Genomic DNA, 21,348 nt, shown 5'->3' with positions numbered 1-21,348 from the left:
GTTCATGATGAAGTTCGTTTAGTCCAAAACATTTTCATTTGATAAAAATTTGCAAAAATACTTTTTATTCATTCCTTGAGCAATTTTACTATTTCTTTTCACCGATTTTAGAGCAAAAAATGGCTATCCTTTGCCCACGGCTAAATGCAAAAAGCAACAATACTTCTCATGCAGAGGGTTGCCAGAGCAAAAAATTAAGGCTGCATATTGTTATGTTTACGTCTTTGGATGTTTTCGTACGTTACAGCGAACATTCCGTTACGATTAAGCTGATGCCCAACACTGCGAAAACTGCAACTCACAGCAAACATTGCATCACATCCTCAACGATTGCCCTCGATACGGAGAATTAAAACAAACATTACTCGACTCACAGAACATTTCGGAAATATTCGCCATTCCCACCAGCACAAACATTGAAAAAATCGCAAGATGCGTTAAAGATATTGATCTGACCATTTAACCACCAAAAGTACGTAACACATACACAAATATAAACACAACTCATTCCTGCAACGTAGATCTGATGGCCCCGGTAGCCAATGCTCATATAAACTATTAGTTCTGATATTCATATCAGCACTAAAAATAATAGTAATTAGCTGATTCCAAATAAAACTTTGTGGCTTTGCGTGACATTTATAACTTCGCCAGGAAAGCACCAGACGCAAAAGGGTGGCATACGATCCAAATATCGCGATCCGTATTGATGGTGTGACAGGCGTCAAACGTCTGACGATCTGGCAGCTTGCAGTTGTGGAATATTTATTTATCTGTCTAAACTTTGACAAGTTCATTAAATGCTGTGTTTCCGCGGGCAATGATCGGGATCCGCATAAGAAATTTGCACGCAAATGCAACGAAATGATCCCTGATAGAGACCTGGATCAATTTATGATCCGCTCTTTTTGGTTTGTGTCACTGATAATATGGCAGTACGACTTGGTAGCATTGACAAATGAATGTGTGCACGAACATATATTCTGCCATTGCTTCTTTTAACTTGCTGCAAATAAATTGCATAATAATGAATATTATTTTGCTTAAATGTACCCTTCCCCATTTAGTGAGTTCATTTTTATTATTTCGTCTTCATCGTGCTAGTAGTATAAAATTAGTGCTGCCAACTCCAATAAGATCCCGACCGTTTCCGACCCAAATAAACACAACTAAAGATGCTTTCCACACACCTGAAAGTCGGTAAATCAACGAGTTGATTGTATCAAAATAAACAAAATGCGACTTGTAAGTAAAAATTGATAAACAATTATTAAAAAATTAAAATTAACATTTTGTCACTATAGTATTGCTTAAGCAACGATTTGGCAAAACATTGTTATGTTATTACATTCAAGGGACTCCGTATTATGCTAGACTGTGGCCTCACAGAGCAGACGGTGCTCAACTTTTTGCCACTTCCATTTGTGCAGAGCGTGAAATTATCAAACCTCGCAAATTGGATAATAAATCGCGAACATGATCCCCAAATGGACGGCGAACTAAAGGAGTGCTGCGGTCGAGTTTTTGTTGACTCTGCGCCTGAGTTTACCCTACCCATGGATAAGATGGTCGATTTTAGTGAGATTGATGTGATATTAATATCTAACTATCTGAATATGCTGGCGCTGCCCTATGTAACGGAGCACACTGGTTTTAAAGGAAAAGTGTACGCAACAGAGCCCACATTGCAGATCGGCCGTTTCTTCCTAGAAGAGCTAGTGGAGTACATTGAAGTTGCGCCTAAGGCGAGCACGGCACATTTATGGAAAGACGTTTTACATTTATTGCCTAGTCCAATAAGTGAGGCGTTTCGGCCAAAAAAATGGAAAACTATATTTAGTTTGAAGGATGTGCATAACAGCCTTGCTCGTGTAACCATTATGGGTTACGATGAAAAACTGGTAAAAGATTTTGATAATCATTTCATATAAATAACTAAATCTAAAAATATTTTCTTATTGCTCTTTTATTTTAAGGATATATTGGGCGCTTTTATAGCAACGCCAGTCAGTTCAGGATATTGCTTAGGCTCGAGTAATTGGGTGCTGAGCACGGCACACGAAAAAATCTGTTACGTTAGTGGGTCATCAACACTAACCACACATCCACGCCCTATTAATCAATCTGCACTTAAACACGCAGATGTGTTAATAATGACAGGCCTAACACAGGCCCCTACTGTTAATCCAGATACGAAGTTGGGCGAACTATGCATGAACGTCGGTAAGTAAACGCACCATTAGGTAAAAAGATTAATGCACATATTTAATTTCTCTTTATCGTAATTTTATTATAGCACTAACTATACGTAATAATGGATCTGCATTGATACCCTGTTACCCTTCTGGCGTGGTGTATGATCTTTTTGAGTGTCTTACGCAGAATTTGGAAAACGCAGGTCTCAATAATGTGCCCATGTTCTTCATTTCTCCAGTAGCAGATAGCTCGTTAGCATATTCAAATATTTTGGCTGAATGGCTGAGTTCGGCAAAACAAAATAAAGTCTACCTGCCCGATGACCCCTTTCCACATGCCTTTTATTTGCGTAATTCAAAATTGAAACATTATAAACATGTGTTTTCGGACGGATTCAGCAAAGATTTTCGACAGGTATGTTAAGTTAAAAGACACACGTGAACCTTAGAAAACGTTGCATTGAATTATTTTTTTTTTAAGTTTCTTGCTTAAACTTTTCTGTCTTTTTAGCCATGTGTTGTGTTTTGTGGACATCCAAGCTTGCGATTCGGCGATGCTGTTCATTTTATAGAGATGTGGGGCAATAATGTCAACAATTCAATTATCTTTACAGGTAATTTCATAATACATAAGAAAACTACAATAAACAAGTAATATATACATTTTATCGTAGAACCCGATTTCCCATATCTTCAAGTTTTAGCGCCATTCCAACCATTGGCTATGAAAGCGTTTTATTGTCCCATAGATACATCGTTAAATTATCAACAGGCGAATAAATTGATTAAAGAACTTAAGCCTAATGTTTTGGTGATACCGGAAGCATACACCAAACCACATCCAAATGCCCCGAATCTATTTATCGAGCAACCAGTAAGTACGTGTTTAATTAAGAAAAAAATGAAGCTGTTTTAAAAATTGGTTTTACATTTAAGGATAAAAAGATTATAACTTTCAAATGTGGTGAAATCATTCGTTTGCCATTGAAGCGCAAACTCGATCGTGTATTTATAACTTATGATATGGCGCAAAAAATTGTGCCTCGAGATGTGGGTAACGGCGTGGCCGTATCCACTATCACTGGCATTCTTGAAGTCAAGGATAAGGTGCACAATATACAACCATGCACGGAAACAACAGATGATAAGCCGAGTAGCAGTAAAATGCCTCCCCCAAGCAGAGAGGATGTGCTCAAGAATATGAAGTACGAGTATGGTACCTTAGATGTAGAAATGCTTAAAAAACGTCTAATGCAAGACGGCATTACAAATATTAAAATGGAACGCGCTGGCAATACAATAACGCTGCATTTGGTCAATGAGGATACAACCATTAGGTTTGATGATAACGAGACGCACATAATTTGTGGCGGGAAACAGTCTTTACGCCGTAAGCTCCGTGACTCAGTACTAAAATGTTTACAAAGCTTTTAAATAGAGGCTAAGGATAAAAAAAAAATGTATACATACCACATGATTTATTTACCAGACAAAACTTGCGCGCAGCGTGCGCAAACGCAATCAGTACTTTCCACTGCGAAACGTCTACAGCGCGCACATAGATTTAATTCTAACTTTTGTATTTTAACATTACATGCATCATCCATGTTGGATGGTTGCAGCGTTACGGTTTGAACTTGCAGTAATTCGCACAGTTCAGAGCTGTACACAGGAACTCCCACTTCTTGTTGCAACGCCATAAGTAGCTTCATTTGCTTATTGTTTTTGTTAATTGCGATTTCTACTGCTAAATTAAATGAATTTGTTCTGCCAGCCTGCTGATTAATTAAACGTTTAACCTCGAGTGCAGCATTTATAGCCTTTTCAGCATTAGAATCCTTCCAGGCTGGGCTTGCGTTAAAATTTTGTTGATGAAACGCACTTTTAGGGTCTGCAAGAAGGGAGTGTATGTCAGTCTAAAAACGTTGCAACTACCTTTATTTATTTATTTTACCATAATAGTGCCAACTTTCCTCCACCATAAAGGGTGCAATGGGCCACAGAGTACTACAAAGTATTTTATAGCAGTTAAGTAACGTGTAACGTATATTACGCAAGTCCGTCTCGTCGCCACAGTAGAGACGATCCTTAATTGTATGTACATATATGGCTGAAATTTCATTTGCGGTAAAGTTTTGCACGCTGGTCACCACACGATTGTATTCGCAGGCATCATATAATTGCCGTATCTAACCGCAAGTAAGATTTTAAAGCCATACAAGACAAAAAATAATAATCAACAATATTTACCTCATTTTCATATTCCACCAAAGCGCTTAAAATATAACGGTTTAAGTGGATGCTTCTGCTATCAATTCCATTTTGAATTTCTTCTGATATCTCACCGATTACACCATTTAAATATCGTAAAATAGCACGTATTTTGCTAACGTTGTGCGCCGCTTGCTGCAACAACTTATCACTTACGGTTATCGACATATTTTGTGCGCCATGCGAAGCCACCCACCACCTAAGAATTTCAAGTGAAAAGTAAACTTCGAGCAGGGATATTTGGCATATAATTTTGTACCTTAATGCGTCGACACCATATTCCTTAATGATATCATTTGGCGATATTACATTGCCAAGGGATTTCGACATTTTGTGGCCCTTTTCGTCCACCGTGAAACCATGCACAAAGATTGACCTAAAAATTAGATATGCATTTTAATTTGTAATAAAGAAATAATATAGAAATCCAACTAGCAATTAACAGAGGGATGGAACGACTAGACTGTGGACATGGTTTCTCTTGTATTTATATCAAGGTCATCTGATTGCGGACTTGCAAGAAGCATATTTTCGCGAACCAGTCATTTGATCAATAAAAGTCCACAGAGATGGGCGGAATATATTCGGGAAAGGTTGTCTACTGGTGTCAAAAGACTCGCCCTCCTTTGGAGACTGCTTGTCGTTGAAGTTCAGAAAACGCTAACGGACATGGGGATTCCGTGCACAAGCTATGAGGACGACCCACGACAGTCCGAAGCTGAATTGCCAAGAGAGACCAGGTGCACCCTAGCACAACTCCGTTCTGTGTGGTGCCACAGATTAAACAGCTATCCCTCCCGGCTGAACCCAGAAGTGGCAGACACATGCCCTGCATGCAGGCAAGGTCCACACAACACCCAACACCTCTTCGCATGCGCCTCTAGTCCCACGACCCTGACACCAGAAGCATTATGGACCGCGATTTATATTTGGCCAAGGACTGTCACACCAGCAGCACTCCCCAAAAACTCTTTGGGGAACTTGTATGCTGCTACAACAACAACGACACAGTCATAATAGCGAGAGGAGAGTACGAGAACGATTTTTGCAACATATTTAAGCAGAAGAGTACTAAGGATGAAAATGTTGTGTGCGGGTGTGGCCCACAGCAGAAACACAACAAAAGCAGCTATCGTTCCATTCACTAGAAAATAACCATACTGAAATGAAATATTGCTCAAAGCTAAACTCTCTAGATGTCGTGACGACTAAATCCAGTGCTAAAAATGCTCTAATGATATGAAAACTTGGGAGTTACAGTGGTCGGATACTTCTACTTGAAGTGATGGCCGGTAATGATTTGCTCGCCAATGTGTAACAGAATATGTGCCAATGATAAAAGAGTATAGTTTATCAGCTTATTATCTTCAGACTACTTACTTGTAGGGTGCCCGATTTCTGGCCGCAATACTTGTCAGAAGCGATGACTGAAACCAGCCGCTAAACTGATCATATCCTTCAAGATAGACATCAGCAACTTTTTCCCCTTGGAGCACACTTGACCATGTACTACCGGAATCAAACCATATATCAAATATGTCTACACTTTTTTCCAAATCAGTAGCACTTTTATTGAATTGATCCAAAACGTGCGCAGGTAATATTTCTTCGACACCTTTTGACCACCAGAAATCAATACTACCTTCCTTTTCTATGAGCGCGCAGATATGATCGATTAAAGTGCTGTGAGAGATTTCAAATGTTAGAACCTGGTAAATTTTTCACCTTTTCAATACTCAACTTATTAAGGTAAATTCGTTTCGTGCCGCGCTCGTAAAAAACTGGTATCGGCACGCCCCAAACGCGTTGGCGTGATATACACCAATATGGACGCTTGCGCAATTGTGCCATCAGCGCTTTTCTACTCGCATCTGCTTGTACACGTGGATAAACACTTATTTTGCTTATCTAAAGGAAAAACGAGGAGACATACATACATATAAATAACAACAAGTAATTTGTATTTGAAAGTATTTCACCTCTTCAATAGCTCGATCTTTTAGTTTTTCAGTATTCATAAACCATTGCTCGCTGGCACGTATAATCACAGGTTTTTTAGTACGCCAATCAATGGGATACGAATGTGTAAGCTTGCCTGCATATATCACCTCTGTTGCAATATTTTCTAACACTAATTCATCAGCTTCCCCAAGCACACTTTTTCCCCTCAAAAAGGCAGGGGCGTCCGAAGAATATACACCATCTTCGTTAACGTAGCATTTCTTATGGTATTAAGGGTACAATTAAATAACGTTTAAGCATTTATCTTCTGCGATACTAACCACTGGCAACTTTTTTTCGAGACCAATCAAAAAATCTTCAGGTCCATGCGCTGGTGCAGTATGCACAAAACCAGTACCTTTCGAATCTTGCACATGTTCAGCTGCGAAGAAAGGTAAATTCTTCTGCTCTCCGAAAAATAGGTGTTGGTATGTACATGAAGATAGTTCCGTACCCCCTAAAATTTGAACTCGCTTGTACGGAATGCCCGTAGTTTCTTCAAAGTTTTGCAATAAACTTGTGGCAATAATATATAGGTCATTGCCGAAAGTAGGCAATTTAAGAACACTGTATTCAAGGGTTGAATTATAGCAAATTGCTTGATTGCTTGGCAGTGTCCATGGCGTTGTGGTCCAAATTAAAGCATATATATTACTTTTTTCTGTCCACGTCAAACTCTTTGGTTTGTTTGATAGTAGAAATCGTACGTATAATGATGGACTGACAAAATTTGTATCATACTCCAGTTCTGCTTCAGCTAGAGCAGTTCTGAAAATTATATAGGCTAATGCTTAGCTCAATGCAATATAACGAAAGAAGAAAATACCTCGATGACGGCGACCAATAGACCGGTTTTAAGTCCCGGTAAACCAATCCACGTTCATAGAAATCCATAAACATTTTTAATTGATTTATTATAAAATCCGGCTGCAGTGTGAGATATACGCTTTTCTCATTTACCCAGTCACTTAAAATACCCCAAGAACAGAATTCGTCCTTTTGACGGAACATTGCCTTTAAAGCGAAATCGCGCGCTTAAAATAGATAATTTTAATTTTTAAACGGAAAACTGTTCACTTAAAGTACAAAATCGCGTATCAAGATAATCGGCTCTATTTTTCCCCAATATGTTTTTGTTTTGCATTTCAAATTATGGGAACGATTTGTTCACATGGAATTGGCGATAGGGCTGAATGGCGGATGTGAGATGGAGCAAGTTGTAAAAAGCGTTATTTGAAAAGGTTTCTTGTTCTATAAAACGATAATTTGGTACGAATGGATAAGGCTTGATGCCAGGAGCTTCCGGTGAGTAAATCTCTGGCACAAATGCCACATGGTTTTAAAGAATGACAATACGCACAGATGTACTTAAAACAACGATAAATATAAAAAAAATGTTTTAAAATATTTACATTTGCATCGTACGCTCAGCGCATCTTGAGCTTTGGTTTTCATATTTTTATCTTCCTTCCAAGCTGTTGCTTTTAATTCAATGGGCAGGCCATGACAATCCCAACCAGGTTTGTAATGGACTTTTTGGCCTCTAACCACATGCTGACGAATAGTGATATCCTTAAGAATCTGTACTAAATGGCATCTTACGAGTTTCCGTAATTAAATAACCAAGTATATATTTTCTAACCTTATTTACAGCGTGACCCATATGCAGGTCGCCATTTGCATATGGAGGGCCATCGTGTAGGACAAACGTTGGCTCATGATTATGCTGCTGTTGGTAGCAATAGGCTTCGGAAAATACCCCCTGCACCAAGTAGATAATTACAAACTTTTAATTACATTGCTAAATTGTATAAAGTATTTACCGCAACCAATTGACGCTCTATTTCCAAACGTTTCGCTGCACTAAGACGGCTAGGAAAGCTAGTTTTTGGTAAATTAATTGTATCTGTATATTTGATAGGTGGCTTTGTAACTTGTTTTATTGAAAAATATCTTACAGAACGAGAATAAAACATTTTGTTTTGCTTAAAGATATGTATACATATACATACATATGTATATATGTAACCGAAGCAGTTGGAGATGTGTTTCGGCTAATCAGCTGCGAATTCACTTATAAGCCTTTGCCACTATCGTATGATAAATATCGATAATTGAAACAGTTATCATGCATAGTTTGGCCAATTGATTTAAATTTATGTGAGAATTAAGGAACTAATCGATTTTCGCATATATAAAAAGCTATTTGGAAGATAATTTTACGGTCGTGGCACAGGCTGAACATCGTAACCTCCTTTTGAAATATATCAGTTTGACAGACCTTGCGAAATAGATATATTGCCACTTGTGGCTGATTTTTAGTCAGTAATCGGTGCTAAATATCGAGTCATTGTGTATACGTCTATTTCTATATCGAGTAAAAAAAATCACCCGCGCGGTTTAAAAGAAGAGGAAAATAGGGGCGAAATGCCGCAGGAAATAAGAGTTGTACAATGCTTTGAATGCAAAATCTACCAGGTATAAATAATCTTTTAACGATATATCGCACGTTTAATAATATAGAGAACTACATATTTCAAAATTTTAATTTTGTGGGAAAAGGCAAACGAAGTTTGATCATTTCATACAGTTCGTACACGAAAAGACAGCGCCTGTGTGGGCACCGGGGACTTGTAGGACACAGTGGATGAAGCGAAAGACATGCCAAAACAAAGCACTGCGGAAAGCCACCGGATGCCTTCTGATGTCGACACAACATCATCCACACGACGAGGCCCAAATGTTTCCCATTAGGGAGCATAAGACAATGCTCTGCAAGCAGTTCCTAGTAGCGTGTCACCGACGTGGGCACCCGAACAGACACTTACTTGCTGCGGAAACCTCGCCAAGGCACGTCAGAAGGCATACGTACATGCGAACTGTCGAAGGACGAAATCCAGAGGTTCATAAAACAACCTCTGGAGCCGAAAGCATCCTGACAGGCCATAAACAGCATTCGCATGGAATCAGTACTGACCCCCGCTGATTTCCGACCTGTGAATGCCGTTTTGGCAACACAATCACCAGACGTGGACAAGACAGGGCTTCGCCTGCCACGGGAAACTCGGGCCACAACACAAAAACGTAAATTTTTGAAATATTTCTCCATGTTATTAAACATGCGATATCATATATACATACATATGTATGTATGTATGTAAATTATTATTTGCTGATATGGTTTTATATCTCAAGGTCGACTTGGTAAAAAAGGCAAAAAAATGGACGTGCAAAGTCTGTAATGCCAAGCAGAGTTTACAGCATGAGCTATTCCGCGGAAGTGGGCCAGAATGTCGTGCGCGCGTGCAGGAGCTAAATAAGCAACGTGAGATGAATGCACTCAATAATGATAAATTTGCGTTAGAAGTCATGGAAAATCTTGATGTAGCGATGTCTTTAGAGCAGCAACCAAAGTCAAGCAAACTTGAAAGCAATACCCTTGTCAGTAAATGGTCGAATTTCGTTGACGAAAGGAGTGAAAAATCAGCCACTCTGATAAGTAGCGATAAACATAAACAAGAAATGGATAACCTATTTTGCTTTCAAAACACCCAAAAGTGGGCAGCGTCGAAATCTGACCCATCAACAAGAAACACAATGCGTTCCTCACTAGAAAATTGTGTTAACGAAAGCAAATGGGACGCATATATATGAAGTCTAAAATGAAAGGGCGAATACTAAAGAATTCATTCAACTAACCTTAAATATTTGGAACATTTGCCATCGTTTTAAATCTGTGTTCGTATGGAAAAGTAGCTTATGTCGAAAGGCTGACTTTAATATAAATCGGCATTTGCAGTATACGATTGCGAATGACTCGCTGGCGCTGAGCCGTTGAACAACTTTTAGCAAATAAACGTGTAAGAAATAGTTCCGATACTAGCAAGTCAATATTCTTATTACGTCTCATCAAAAAATTCCTTGCCGTTTAAAGAATAAAAGGAATGCCGCATTATACTAAAGCCAACCTTTCGACATAAGCTACTTTTCCATACGAACACAGAAATATACACACCATATTTTAATATGTTATGATGAATATATGACAAGTTTTTTTTTCTATGCAGAATTGGATATGTATGTAGTATAAAGTACAATATGATGAGATGCTTAAGTTTCTTGAGTTGAGCATCTTACCCGATGCGTTTTTTTTATTTTAAAAAATTTTTGGCGTTTCACTCATTCTTCAAAAGCACAACAATCTTTCCACAAGACCAAACTACAGGTCCAATCCCGTATTCCTCGGACAAAAACAGTCAAAAAAAAATTTCCTCGGAGCGAGGACTTTGAAATTTCAAAGATATGATTAGGCACTGAAAATGTCCTTTTAAAATTTTGTCCTTGAGTATCCTTGCAAATTTAGTTTTTGAAAAAATATAGGTTAACATTGAAAACTACGGGATCGCTTCTAGTTTGAAAATGGTAACTTCTGTCAACTTCAACAAAACCTCCAAATTTTGGCTGTAAATGTTTGCTTATTTTGTATGTGAACACACTCAGCTCACACATGTAAATAACCAAAAATACTTGCAAATTTATTAAAATCCACTTAAACAAATAGTTAAATACTTTTCAATATGAATTAGCAGAGTGCACTTTTCTTTCGTTTACAATTTCGTTGCCGAAAACACTGATCGTTTGGCACATTTATCAGAATTTACCAGCAAAAAATCTTCGGTCTAAAATTGCTAACTTTTGACTGAGAGAGGACCTTATTTACTCTCTTTTTTGTCCTCTCAATAGTCGGACAACCGAGTACGGAATCGATTTCAAGTAAAATCTAATTCTGAATAGTCCGGACTCGTACGGAATCGCAACTTAAGATAGAGATCTTTCCCGGCAGGACTGCATAACGTTCTCCAGAATCAGCGGGGACAACTCTCTTCTCAACCAAACACCAGTACACTAAACGTGAATCATTTTCCTGCTCATCCGGCCTTACAACGTTGACCGTTGAACATCGTGTTGCACTGTCCCACCTCTAACATGCCTATTCAGCGTTGGTAACCAAAATTTTGTTATCGGTAAATAAAGTTCCTGGTAATTTTTAAACCCTTTTCGCATTCTGCGCACTGGTAGATTGTGTTACCATCTCATAAACAGGTAACAAAATATTGCCCCATGAAGTATGCAACACCAGAGTTTATACAAAATTTCATAGCTGAATTGCTGAATAGTTTAAACTGATACTATGGTACTTAGAATTGCGGTTACAAGGACAACATCACCGAAAACAAAAGAATGCTATACAGCCAAATATGTCTATCCCGCATCATGCAGTATTTTACAAATTCATTTGTAAAATATGATGCAATAATGGCCCTTATTATGAGCTGCATTCGATTTTCGATCTTCGCTGGCTATTGAAATTGAAATGTTCGCGCGTTTTGCACAAAGTTAAGGAATTATATTTTTATGTTTTTTGTTGTAGAATGAACCATATTTTTATACAAAATTCGCAGAAAAATATATGAATAAAAATTGTTGCATATATTGTGAAAAATTTGCTGTGCCAATACTTTGTTCCAGCAGTGTATGTAACAATGAATAACCTTTCGTAATTTTGCATTTTCACAACACCAATCGCAACTAAAAACAAACGAAGCAATCAACTTTGTTTCTGATGCGCTGATTACTCTAGCGATGTGTTTCGACAACTTTTCGGATGCGTTTTGGAAAAGTATACAATTTCAAAATTTTGTAGTTTGTACGGGTGCAATGCAATTGGTGTTTTGGAAGACAGCCATTATAACAAGTAATTTTTAAGCAAAAAACACAACCGACTTCAAATTTCATATAAACAGTTAGGTGTACCCAAGGCACATTGATATGCCTTGGGTATACCTTTAATTTCTTCATGATCCAAGGATCGGATCTAAACCAAATTAGTATGGGATCACCTTTGAGGTACCACCTTCAGATAAAAGAATGATCGAAAAAAATAGTATTCAGACGACTTGATAACCTCTTCCTGTTTTTTGAAGTTGGTTAAAAATCAACTAAAACCAGTTTTTAGAACACTCTCACCTACCGGCTGGAGTTATTTCCTTCCATGTATGTATGTAGGTAATAACATGCATTCAAGTGAGACCCAAATACAGATTTTCCTTTAGTTCGTTCAGAAGTTGGTTAGAAATTTATTGCAAGATTTGACCCAAACAAACAAATCTATATATACAGGCAAGTTAAAAAGCTTAATGCCCAACCTGCGCAAACATATAATTTTTGCTCTCTAAATAAAAACAATATTTATTTTTTATTAGGTATATTTATTTGATCAGAATTATAGTATTCATATCGTGACCCGAAAATACATATTTTGCAACCGCCCGTTGCTTTTTAGTTTTTTATGTGGATGGAGAGGCTGGTTTCCGACTCAACTGTTTGTCCACTATTTAAACATTAATACAATATATTTTTTTAATATGAGAGAAAGTGTTTTCAAATCTAAGACTACAAATATAGAACGCTGTACTAAACGATTTTCGCATTAGCGACAGACTAAGCTGCAACTTCTTTCTTAGATACTTTTTCATCTGGGCAGCTTTCTTCGCCTTCGCCTGCATCGGCTTCACCACCTGCAGCACCTTTGCCTGCTGAACGACGACGCTTACGATTTAGACGCCATGGCCGTATGGGAAACTTCAAAGCAGGCAATTGATCCATGCCAAGAACTTTATAAATTTGCCTGAATGCAATATAACGTAAGAACAATTGTGCTGACACGGTTAGATCTTCACGCTGTTGTTTAGTCAAATCCTGCAAAGCATCTTGTGCTTCCTTCTCGCATGGATCCAGTAGGCCAGGTCCGTTTATAAGAAAACCAGAAGCCAATGCCTCCATTATGCGACGCAAACAGTCGCCTGGTGAAATTGGGAAACCGGCCGATGAGATCACTTTCTCTACTAACAATTCTAAAGACCATTGTGGCAATGCTTGCCACGACTGGATACGTTGGCACAGATCACGTAAAATTCGAATGACCATTACGCACGATTGTAGACCAGTGGCGCGTGCTTGGAACCACTTAGCATGACGCAACTCGGCTAAAGCCTTAAATATAAAATGAAAATAAGCAACAAAATGATTTGTAACCTGCAAATATTTACATATCGTCGTTTAAAGTACAAAACCGCGTATCACGATAATGCAAAACCGTGTATGTACGTTCACCAAAATTTTACAGGAGAGAGTAAAAATATATGCACCTATTGATCAGCAGTATTGCAACTATGCTGTTATTTTGAAGTACATAGTCTAATATCGATATCTTGGCAAGAATAGATAAGGCTTTATAGCTGGAGCTTCCTATGAGCAAATCAAATTTTTGGCACAAATCTCAGTTACGCGGTTTTGCAAAACGACGATAGGCGGTTTTGCACTTTAAACGACGATATGTATTTTACTTTTCTTACCCTGAGACACGGTTCTCGTGGCAAAGGTGCAGCATCACCAGTACCGCCTTTAGTATTAGCGGCATCAGTTTTACCATCTTGAGAAACTTCACGCAATAGAGGCGAAGTAAGTGATATCTTTACGGATACCACATCATCACGCACAAAAACGGCGGACTCTTGAGCCACCACTTCGACGACATAATCGACGGGATTTTCGCCTGAAAACAAAGACAAATATTATTAAAAATTTTGTCGATCAAGCATTTAATAAAAAAATAAAATAAAATGCAGAAAATGTTTTCTTTGTGTTTGCCACATGTTTAATCTCTGAAAGTATGGGCTAAAAGTGACAAACTAAGTTTGACAAAATTTATTTCATTGCATCTAAAAGAAAATTAAGCTTCCACACATTGCATAAACTTGTCACTTTTACCAATATTCATATCATTAAAGAGCATCCGTTTTAACCTTTGTGTGGCAGAGATAGTTAAAAAATTTGATCATGTTTGTACACTAATAGATCACAAACACTTTATAAGTTTGGAGTATGAAATGGGAATGTGAGGCGTTTGAAACCCGAGATGAAAACAAGTTGGAGAGGCTTGGCAAAACACAAAAAATATTAGCATAAGATATTATTTTTCCACAGTTAAAAATAGTACAAATTTGGTCTGACTAATCATCGAAGAATAATGCTGTCATGAAAGGCCCTCAGAGTCTAGATAAATGTATTGGCAACTTGATTTAAATGACAACATCGTCATATGGACCAGTGAATAATTGACAAAGATATTTAATATTTTTTCTTTTGTTGGAACCAGATACAAAACAACGCGTGCGGTAAACAGCACTCAGACTATATGTTGTCCATTGTACTGTTTTCATTTCCCTTTTATTTTGTTTAAAACTACACGATTTACGAATAAACCTAGGCGGATTTCTGGGTGTTAAAGAGGTGTTCGTCTCTCAACACATCGCGACCAAATGCCGCATATCTAATTCTTGCAAAGGCGGGGCAGAAGCACCGTCTCATCCTCTTCAAAGCAGGATGGGCAAAAGGCGTACGCCTATCACAGTCAGGTGTTTTTGAAAAGTGAAGTGGCCAGTCAGCAGTCTAACAAGTTGTCTGCAGTCCCATCTGCTCAATGAGAGCAAGTAACTAGATAGACATTCTGAGATTGAATGCATCTATGAGTTTTGTCCACCTACAGCCCCTCGATGCCAAATGTCTCATTACCAGGTATTCCCGAGTGACCTGACACTCAGAGTAAAGGAAGCTCGGTATGTTTGCCAACATAATTTAGTCGAGACTTGCATTACCGAACTAGTTTGGAATCAGTTAAGAGGGCTGGCCAAAGAATTAAGTGCAGCCTGGCTGTTGTTGTTGTTGTTGTAGCGGCTACAACAACCCCGCCCAGATCGGTTAGTATCCCAGTCGTTGTCGTCAAGCTCAACTAACGGAAGACCCAAGAAGCGTGCGGCCTCTATAGGGTATGTCCACAGGGACAGAGGCGTCAGTTGCGTGGAGTTTTCCAGGGCATACGAAGAGATGTTTCGAGTCGTGGGGTGTCTCTCCGTATGTCGGATACTCATTTGGCACATCTGCATCTAATCTGGTCAGGTATGAGTTCAACCTGCTGCAGTAGCCAGAGTGAAGTTGGGCTATTGTGGTCCGCGTCTCCCGAGGCAGACAAAGCTCCGTCTCGTCTATGTTAGGTGGTTGTGTGCCCAGAACGGCATTTGCAGGTCTGGAGTCTACGTAACTTGAGACTGACTCCCTGTGAATGCCGCTCAGGACCTGTCCATATGCTGTCGAGTCCAGAGGTTGCTTTATGAACCTCTGGACTTCGTCCGTCAGTTCGTAAAAATGCCTTCTGACATGCCTTGGCGAGGGCTCCTCTGCAAGCAGGTGTCTGTTCGGGTGTCTACGTCTGTGGTTCTCTACTAAGAATTGCTTGCAGAGCATTGTGCTGCGCTCCTTTATGGGGAGCATTTTCGTGTCGTCGTGTATGTGGTGTTCTGGCGACATCAGAAGGCATCCGGTTGTTGTTGTTGTAGCAGCATACAAGTTACCCAAAGAGTTTTTGGGGATTGTTGCTGGAGTGACAGTCCTTGGTCAAATATAAATCTGGGTCGTTCGTAGACCCGACTGTCGTGGGATCGAAGGCATCCGGCCGCTGTCCGTAGTGCGGTGTTTTGTGCAGTCTGTAGCTTCATCCACTGCGTCCTACTAGTCCTCGGCGACCACACTGGTGCTGCGTAATTTACAACCGGCCGACCAATTGCCTTGATGTTGCCAGCAACGTTTCTTTGTCTTTGCCCCAGGTACTGCCGTCTAACGACTTGAGGACCTTGTTGCGGCTCTGTACTTTGTTGACAATTGCGGTTGTGTGCGCAGAGAAGGAGAACAGACTGTCGAATGTTACACCAAGTATTTTAGGGTTATTCACCGTCGGAATTGGTGTGTCATCAACGTGAATACCCAGCGGTAGTCTGACCTCCTTCGTCCAAGTGGTAAATAAGGCCGCAGAGGAAGGAGAGGGTTTCGCAAAATACGGGAGTAGAAAGGCCTCTAGTGTCTTCGCCATCGGGGAAAGGAGTGTTATCGGACGATAACTATTTTTTGTTGGCTGGTTTCCGCGGTTTGAGCAGTGGGATTCCAGGTGTCTGGAATGACGAGAGTGGCCATTGACCGGTTGAGAACCTTGGCTAAATAGTCTATAGTACAGACCCAAATTTTTCAGCATCAACATGCATATTTCGTCCCATGGCTTTCGAGGCTTTCGCCTTGCCGATGGCTACCTGAACTTCACCGTTGGTGAAAATAAGAGGCTCACTTGTGGTTGACAGTTTGTGCAGCCTTCTGGTCACTCGACGCTTGGCTTTGTCCACCGGAGGATGCAGTATAAATTGCCGGCTAAAATAGCTCGCGCGTCGCTCCGGGTCCGACAAAGCACGGTTGCCAAAAGATATTTCGACTCTGTCGTCGCGCTTTGTCTGATTGGTCAATGATCTCACGGCTGACCAAAGTTACTCACACCAGAGGTGAAGTTGCAAGTCTTCAGATGTTCTTCCCACTTTCTCCGTTTATGTACGTTCACAAGCTGCCGAATCTCCGTGTTTAGATCTCTGATACGGGGATTTCCTGGATCTGCCTAACGACGGTTGTCACGCTCATCGGCTAGGGCAGCCGCTTCAGCAGGAAAGTTTGGACGAGGGGCCGTTATGCAACCTGCTGGTACGAAGCCAGCTGTAGCCACAGTGACAACCCTGCAGAACTTACGTTCACATAGGTGAACGTCGGTTGGTGTGGGAAGGGAAGCGAAGGTGCTTTCAGTGAATTCCGCGAAGCCTTTCCAATCCGCTTTGGAAAAGTTGGTATAGGTCTGGTGTTCCGCGGAAGTAAATACGGCATGTTTATTGATCGAGATGACTATGGGCAGATGGTCTGATGCCAGGGTCAGCATAGGTCGCCATGATATGCTGTTTATCAGAAGACCAGCGCTGACTAATGTTATGTCTAGCGAGCTGCAGCAGCTTCCCATAATCCTGGTGGGTGCTATCTGCTCAGCCAAGTGTATTCGTCTACGATCATTTGACAGGCATGAATGCCAAACATCGTGGTGCACATTAAAGTCGCCAACTACCATTCGGTTTTCACCTCTGAGGAGCGCACCTATTTCAGGGTGATATCCTGCAGGGCAGCTGGTGACAGGGGGTATATAAACGTTAAATATTTCGAGCTCGACATTGCCTGACCGGATAGTAATGCTCTGACATTCTAGTATGATATCCCTGCGGTCGATGTCTGCTTAGATGAGACGATACTGCACGGTGTGGTGCGTAATGACGCTAGGCCACCACCATTATGTCGCTCGCGATCTCGACGGTGCACATTGTATCCGGCGCAATTCAACAATGTTAATTTGCAATTGCTGTGCAGCTTCCATGCCAGCTGTGCCTTCCCATGAAGACGGTTATCTCTTCGATATTCGTGTCATTCGGGAGACGTGTTGTTATGCGGGGGTGAGGGATGTGTGTTGACTAACCGCCGTAGGCGTGTTGTGTTGTGGTGCTGTGGTGTTTGTGTTGAGCTGCTCAGGCGGACTGTGGTTTTCCCTGGAGGCAGTTCTGTTGGAGCAGCAGGGGGCCACAAATCGACTGCTGAGTGGAAAATCGACCTATCTCAGCAGCCAGTTCAAAAACGCCCTATCTCAAAAAACTTTTCAAGAACGCCTTATTTCAGAATTCGTTTCAAAAATGCCCTATCTCAGCTTCCGATTCAAAAACGCCCTATATCAGCACATTTTCAATACATTTTGAAGTAAGATAGGGCGTTTTTGAACCCAATTCCGAGATAGGGTGTTTTTGAATAAAATTCTGAAAAGTTTTTTGAGATAGGGCGTTCTCGAACTGGCTGCCGAGATAGGTCGATCTTCCACTCAGCAGTCGAAATGCAAAGTAAAATTTTGACAGTTCAAAAAATAAACAAACACTCGTGCGAAAGCTCTATTTTTGTGTTTTGCTGAAACTGCTCAAATTTATACATATTTTGCAACTTGCTTTTTTATGCTTTTTCCAGCTTCCATTTTGATTTTCACTCTTTATTACCGCCAAACAATACTGTGCATACATATTTATATGCTGTAAAAATTTTACCTAGCCCTGAAAAGCTAGGTGAAATTCTGACGTTCGTATTCACCACGAGAAATGTCAAATTTTTAGTTTCATCCGTCAAAATTTCCTATTTTCTATGAATTGGCACACGCCTTTAACCTATGAAAATTAACAATAATAAAAATATTTGGTGCTTACACTTTTGCTAAAACTTGGGCCGAGCTTATCCTCTAATTACAAAAATGGAGGAACCTACTATTATCGACTCAAAACACTTTCTAAAAAATATGTGGAGCGGCAATGGTTACAAAGAGCCTACACCGTTCCCACAACAGTCTACAAAACCTGAACAAATCAGACATAACTGTAGACCAGTCAGCTAGTAGCCTCGCGATGCTATGTGCGCCAAAAGGTGTTCTTACACGATATGATACTTTTTACATATGGAAATGCCAAAGGCAAATTAGTGGGTCGATTATCGATAGCAACCGAACTTCAGTTGCGTTGCTAGCTGCCGAAACGATATTCCAGATAGCAACTGGCAACTGCAGGTGCCACAAAGTTTGTATTCAGGCTACTATATTTTTGTGGTTGCTGGGAAGGTTTATGGAGCCTATTTAGGAGCAAAACTTGAAAAGCATCTGAAATATTTTAGTTTTTAATAGTTTAAATGATATTAACATTTTGCAATGTATTTTGTTTTTACAGAATATCGTGAAAATAACAACAAAAAAACAATTTGAAATTTCAGTTCTCGTGATGAACGTGCTTTTGGTGAATTAAAAGTGAACTGACTACAAATTTTTCCTCTATCAACTGAAGCACCTCTTTTAAAACTACCGACATACCAAATTTCCAAAATTGAAGTGATTGCTGTGGGACTTCCAAGATGAATCTATACAAGGTGGTGTTAACGGATCCGCTGATTTCACGGCGAATTTGTACATTTTGTCAAAATGATGTGTTTGTTGTAATTTTGTTTTGTACTGATTGTCAATGTGCGTATAATTTTTTGTTGTAATTTTTGTTTCTGTTCTGTCAACACCACCTTGTATAAATTCGCCTTGGGGTCTTTCTTCTGATAAAAAGAAGAGGTGCGCAAGCTTTTATGAAGGAAGGTATTGAAGTTGAACGAAGTCGTTTCTTTGTGTAATAGGAAAATATACTGCCGCTTCTTTTGAATGGCTAGAATATGCTTTGAATGTGAACACAAAAGGATAAAAGAAAAACGTTGAAAGCATTAACTTTTGCTTACCGTGCGTTCGTGCACTTCTCCCCTTCTTAAACAAATAATCGAACTGAACTTAGCATTACGGTTGACTTTTATTAAAACTCTATTTTAATAATTTCATTTTACTAGCACAGCTATTTACAACTACTTGCCCGCTGTCGAACTGTCAAATTTCGATTATCGATAACTCTTCAGCAATTGACGACAGTTGCCATTTGTAATACAAAATTTCTTTCCAGTTACGTTGCTAGCTGGCAACCGAGCCGTGGTTGCGTTGGTATCCGTAATCGACCCATAGATTTGCTCTGTACAAAGCAGATGCTCGTACATACGAAATAGAAATGTTTCTATTTTTATCTGACACACAGAGAGCATCATCCGAGCTTAGTTTAATTTCGGTTTCAAAGAACGTATTTTTAGTTGTTTTTAATGAGACCGAAAAAGTTCAGAGCAGCTCAAGTTAGAGCAGAATCGAGCAGATGTCAAAAAACAATAGAGCAAGTCAGAGCAACTCAGTTCACAAATCTCATGAAACACTTTTCAGAAGAAATTCTCAAAACGGTTGCTTGCTCTTGGTTACTCCATCAAAAAAGCTGGTGCAGAAAATCGTGCTCTAAGTTGCTCTAGTTCCACTTAGCGCAGGCTCACGAAACAAAAACTAGAGTAAGTTAGAGCAAGAAAAATCCTCATGAAACACACTTTTGTGAGATATCTTAACCCAGCGTAACCTGGAGCAGCTCATTAAATTTTTAAATAGTCAAGTAAAGACTGTGAATTTGACAGACAGACACATTTACATATGTATTGAAAAGTCACATTTACAGATGCAAATACGTATCGTGTAAGAACACTTTAAGTATGGTAGGTGTGAGTATGTATTTTGCCTGGCTCTGTTGTAGACTTATAACTGGCTAAACCTTGTCACTCTGCCCATAAAATTGTTGGGGATACTTATGTTGTTCTCCACAAATGCGGTACTTTGCGATGAAACTTACTCTTCAAAATCTACAATAGGCTTAGGTTGAAAATGATTCAAAATCAGGGTTGATATTTGATCTAAAAACGAATATTTTTTTATCATTAATCGGCACTTAAATTGCTGATCTGAAATATGCCTTAAGTTTACAAGCCGGCCTTGGCGAAGAAAATCGGTGTGATACTTTCCTTTCAGCATCTTTGTGGAGAAGATTTCCACAAAGACCTTCCTTTCTCTATCTTTACACCAAGCACACGGCCTGTTGTTTACTACTTTTCTGCCTGATATGAAGTGTACAGGCCAATCTTAAAGAATTCGTAAAGAAATCATTTTCCCCTGTTTCCTTTTATGAAGTTTTCCATTAACAACAAAGTTGCGATATGAATAAATCTTTCACGATTTTCTTCAATGAATTCACCTTGAATAAATCGTAGAAATTTGTTTACGAGTATGCGTTTTCCGTTCGTTACAGAATTCAGAACACATTTCCGGTACTCTTAAGAATTAGAGAACTTTGGTTTGCTGGATAAGTTTTTAATGCAACAAACTACACAAAAAGACTGCTCAGCTATTGCTGGAAGGCAAATTAACAATTTTTAGTTAATGTTTTTTTTCGAGAACGTATGCTACACAGATGTACAAATATACAGCTACGGTCAA

At 39.5% G+C, this 21,348-nt stretch overlaps 5 protein-coding genes and 1 long non-coding RNA gene across 11 annotated transcripts in view; 4 read left to right on the top strand and 2 right to left on the bottom strand.

The window, feature by feature from the left end:
* Nucleotides 1–21,348, top strand: part of LOC118746001 (integrin-linked protein kinase-like) — a 263,182-nt gene that overhangs the window by 61,687 nt on the left and 180,147 nt on the right. The window lies entirely within an intron of this gene.
* On the top strand, nucleotides 1,058–3,658 carry LOC118745998 (integrator complex subunit 9). The gene is made up of 7 exons (XM_036479714.1): nucleotides 1,058–1,245; nucleotides 1,305–1,901; nucleotides 1,977–2,223; nucleotides 2,297–2,610; nucleotides 2,707–2,809; nucleotides 2,870–3,069; nucleotides 3,132–3,658. The coding sequence occupies exons 1-7, from the start codon at nucleotides 1,237–1,239 to the stop codon at nucleotides 3,627–3,629; spliced, it is 1,968 nt and encodes a 655-aa protein (XP_036335607.1). The 5' UTR covers nucleotides 1,058–1,236; the 3' UTR covers nucleotides 3,630–3,658.
* Nucleotides 3,305–8,466, bottom strand: LOC118745993 (isoleucine--tRNA ligase, mitochondrial). 3 transcript variants are annotated; one of them, XM_036479704.1, is made up of 12 exons: nucleotides 8,291–8,465; nucleotides 8,110–8,229; nucleotides 7,880–8,048; nucleotides 7,294–7,501; nucleotides 6,749–7,235; nucleotides 6,446–6,688; nucleotides 6,208–6,374; nucleotides 5,847–6,149; nucleotides 4,446–4,842; nucleotides 4,150–4,384; nucleotides 3,666–4,086; nucleotides 3,305–3,605 (listed from the first exon to the last, which is right to left on the bottom strand). In XM_036479704.1, the coding sequence occupies exons 1-11, from the start codon at nucleotides 8,441–8,443 to the stop codon at nucleotides 3,674–3,676; spliced, it is 2,895 nt and encodes a 964-aa protein (XP_036335597.1). In that variant the 5' UTR covers nucleotides 8,444–8,465; the 3' UTR covers nucleotides 3,305–3,605; nucleotides 3,666–3,673. The 3 variants fall into 3 exon arrangements, with proteins under 3 accessions (XP_036335597.1, XP_036335598.1, XP_036335596.1); XM_036479705.1 differs by lacking the exon at nucleotides 3,305–3,605 and having other exon boundaries at nucleotides 3,652–4,086; nucleotides 4,446–4,665; nucleotides 4,726–4,842; XM_036479703.1 differs by lacking the exon at nucleotides 3,305–3,605 and having other exon boundaries at nucleotides 3,652–4,086; nucleotides 8,291–8,466.
* On the top strand, nucleotides 4,308–6,334 carry LOC118746012. The gene is made up of 2 exons (XR_004993746.1): nucleotides 4,308–4,394; nucleotides 4,469–6,334. It is a non-coding gene; the product is annotated as an uncharacterized LOC118746012 (long non-coding RNA).
* LOC118746004 (MRN complex-interacting protein) lies at nucleotides 8,781–10,207 on the top strand. 2 transcript variants are annotated; one of them, XM_036479722.1, is made up of 3 exons: nucleotides 8,781–8,945; nucleotides 9,030–9,551; nucleotides 9,663–10,207. In XM_036479722.1, exons 2-3 carry the CDS (start codon nucleotides 9,468–9,470, stop codon nucleotides 10,119–10,121), a joined length of 543 nt encoding a protein of 180 aa, XP_036335615.1. In that variant the 5' UTR covers nucleotides 8,781–8,945; nucleotides 9,030–9,467; the 3' UTR covers nucleotides 10,122–10,207. The 2 variants fall into 2 exon arrangements, with proteins under 2 accessions (XP_036335615.1, XP_036335616.1); XM_036479723.1 differs by lacking the exon at nucleotides 9,030–9,551 and having other exon boundaries at nucleotides 8,787–8,945; nucleotides 9,663–10,206.
* The window catches only part of LOC118745994 (zinc finger RNA-binding protein 2), a 26,455-nt gene continuing 17,822 nt past the window's right edge, over nucleotides 12,716–21,348 (bottom strand). The window contains exons 6-7 of one of the 2 annotated variants that reach the window (XM_036479707.1): nucleotides 13,883–14,082; nucleotides 12,716–13,520 (exon numbers count right to left, since the gene is read on the bottom strand). In XM_036479707.1, the coding sequence (XP_036335600.1) occupies nucleotides 12,969–13,520; nucleotides 13,883–14,082 (752 nt within the window). In that variant the 3' untranslated portion in view covers nucleotides 12,716–12,968. The remainder of the gene's footprint in view (nucleotides 13,521–13,882; nucleotides 14,083–21,348) is intronic. The other variant, XR_004993745.1, reaches the window with a different exon arrangement.

The sequence above is a fragment of the Rhagoletis pomonella genome, unplaced genomic scaffold (genome assembly GCF_013731165.1).
Source record: "Rhagoletis pomonella isolate Grant_MI unplaced genomic scaffold, Rhpom_1.0 Rhpom_scaffold_00010, whole genome shotgun sequence".
NCBI lineage: Eukaryota > Metazoa > Arthropoda > Insecta > Diptera > Tephritidae > Rhagoletis > Rhagoletis pomonella.
The sequence above is the reverse complement of the archived record's forward strand: the minus strand, read 5'-3'. Positions and strand labels throughout refer to the sequence as shown.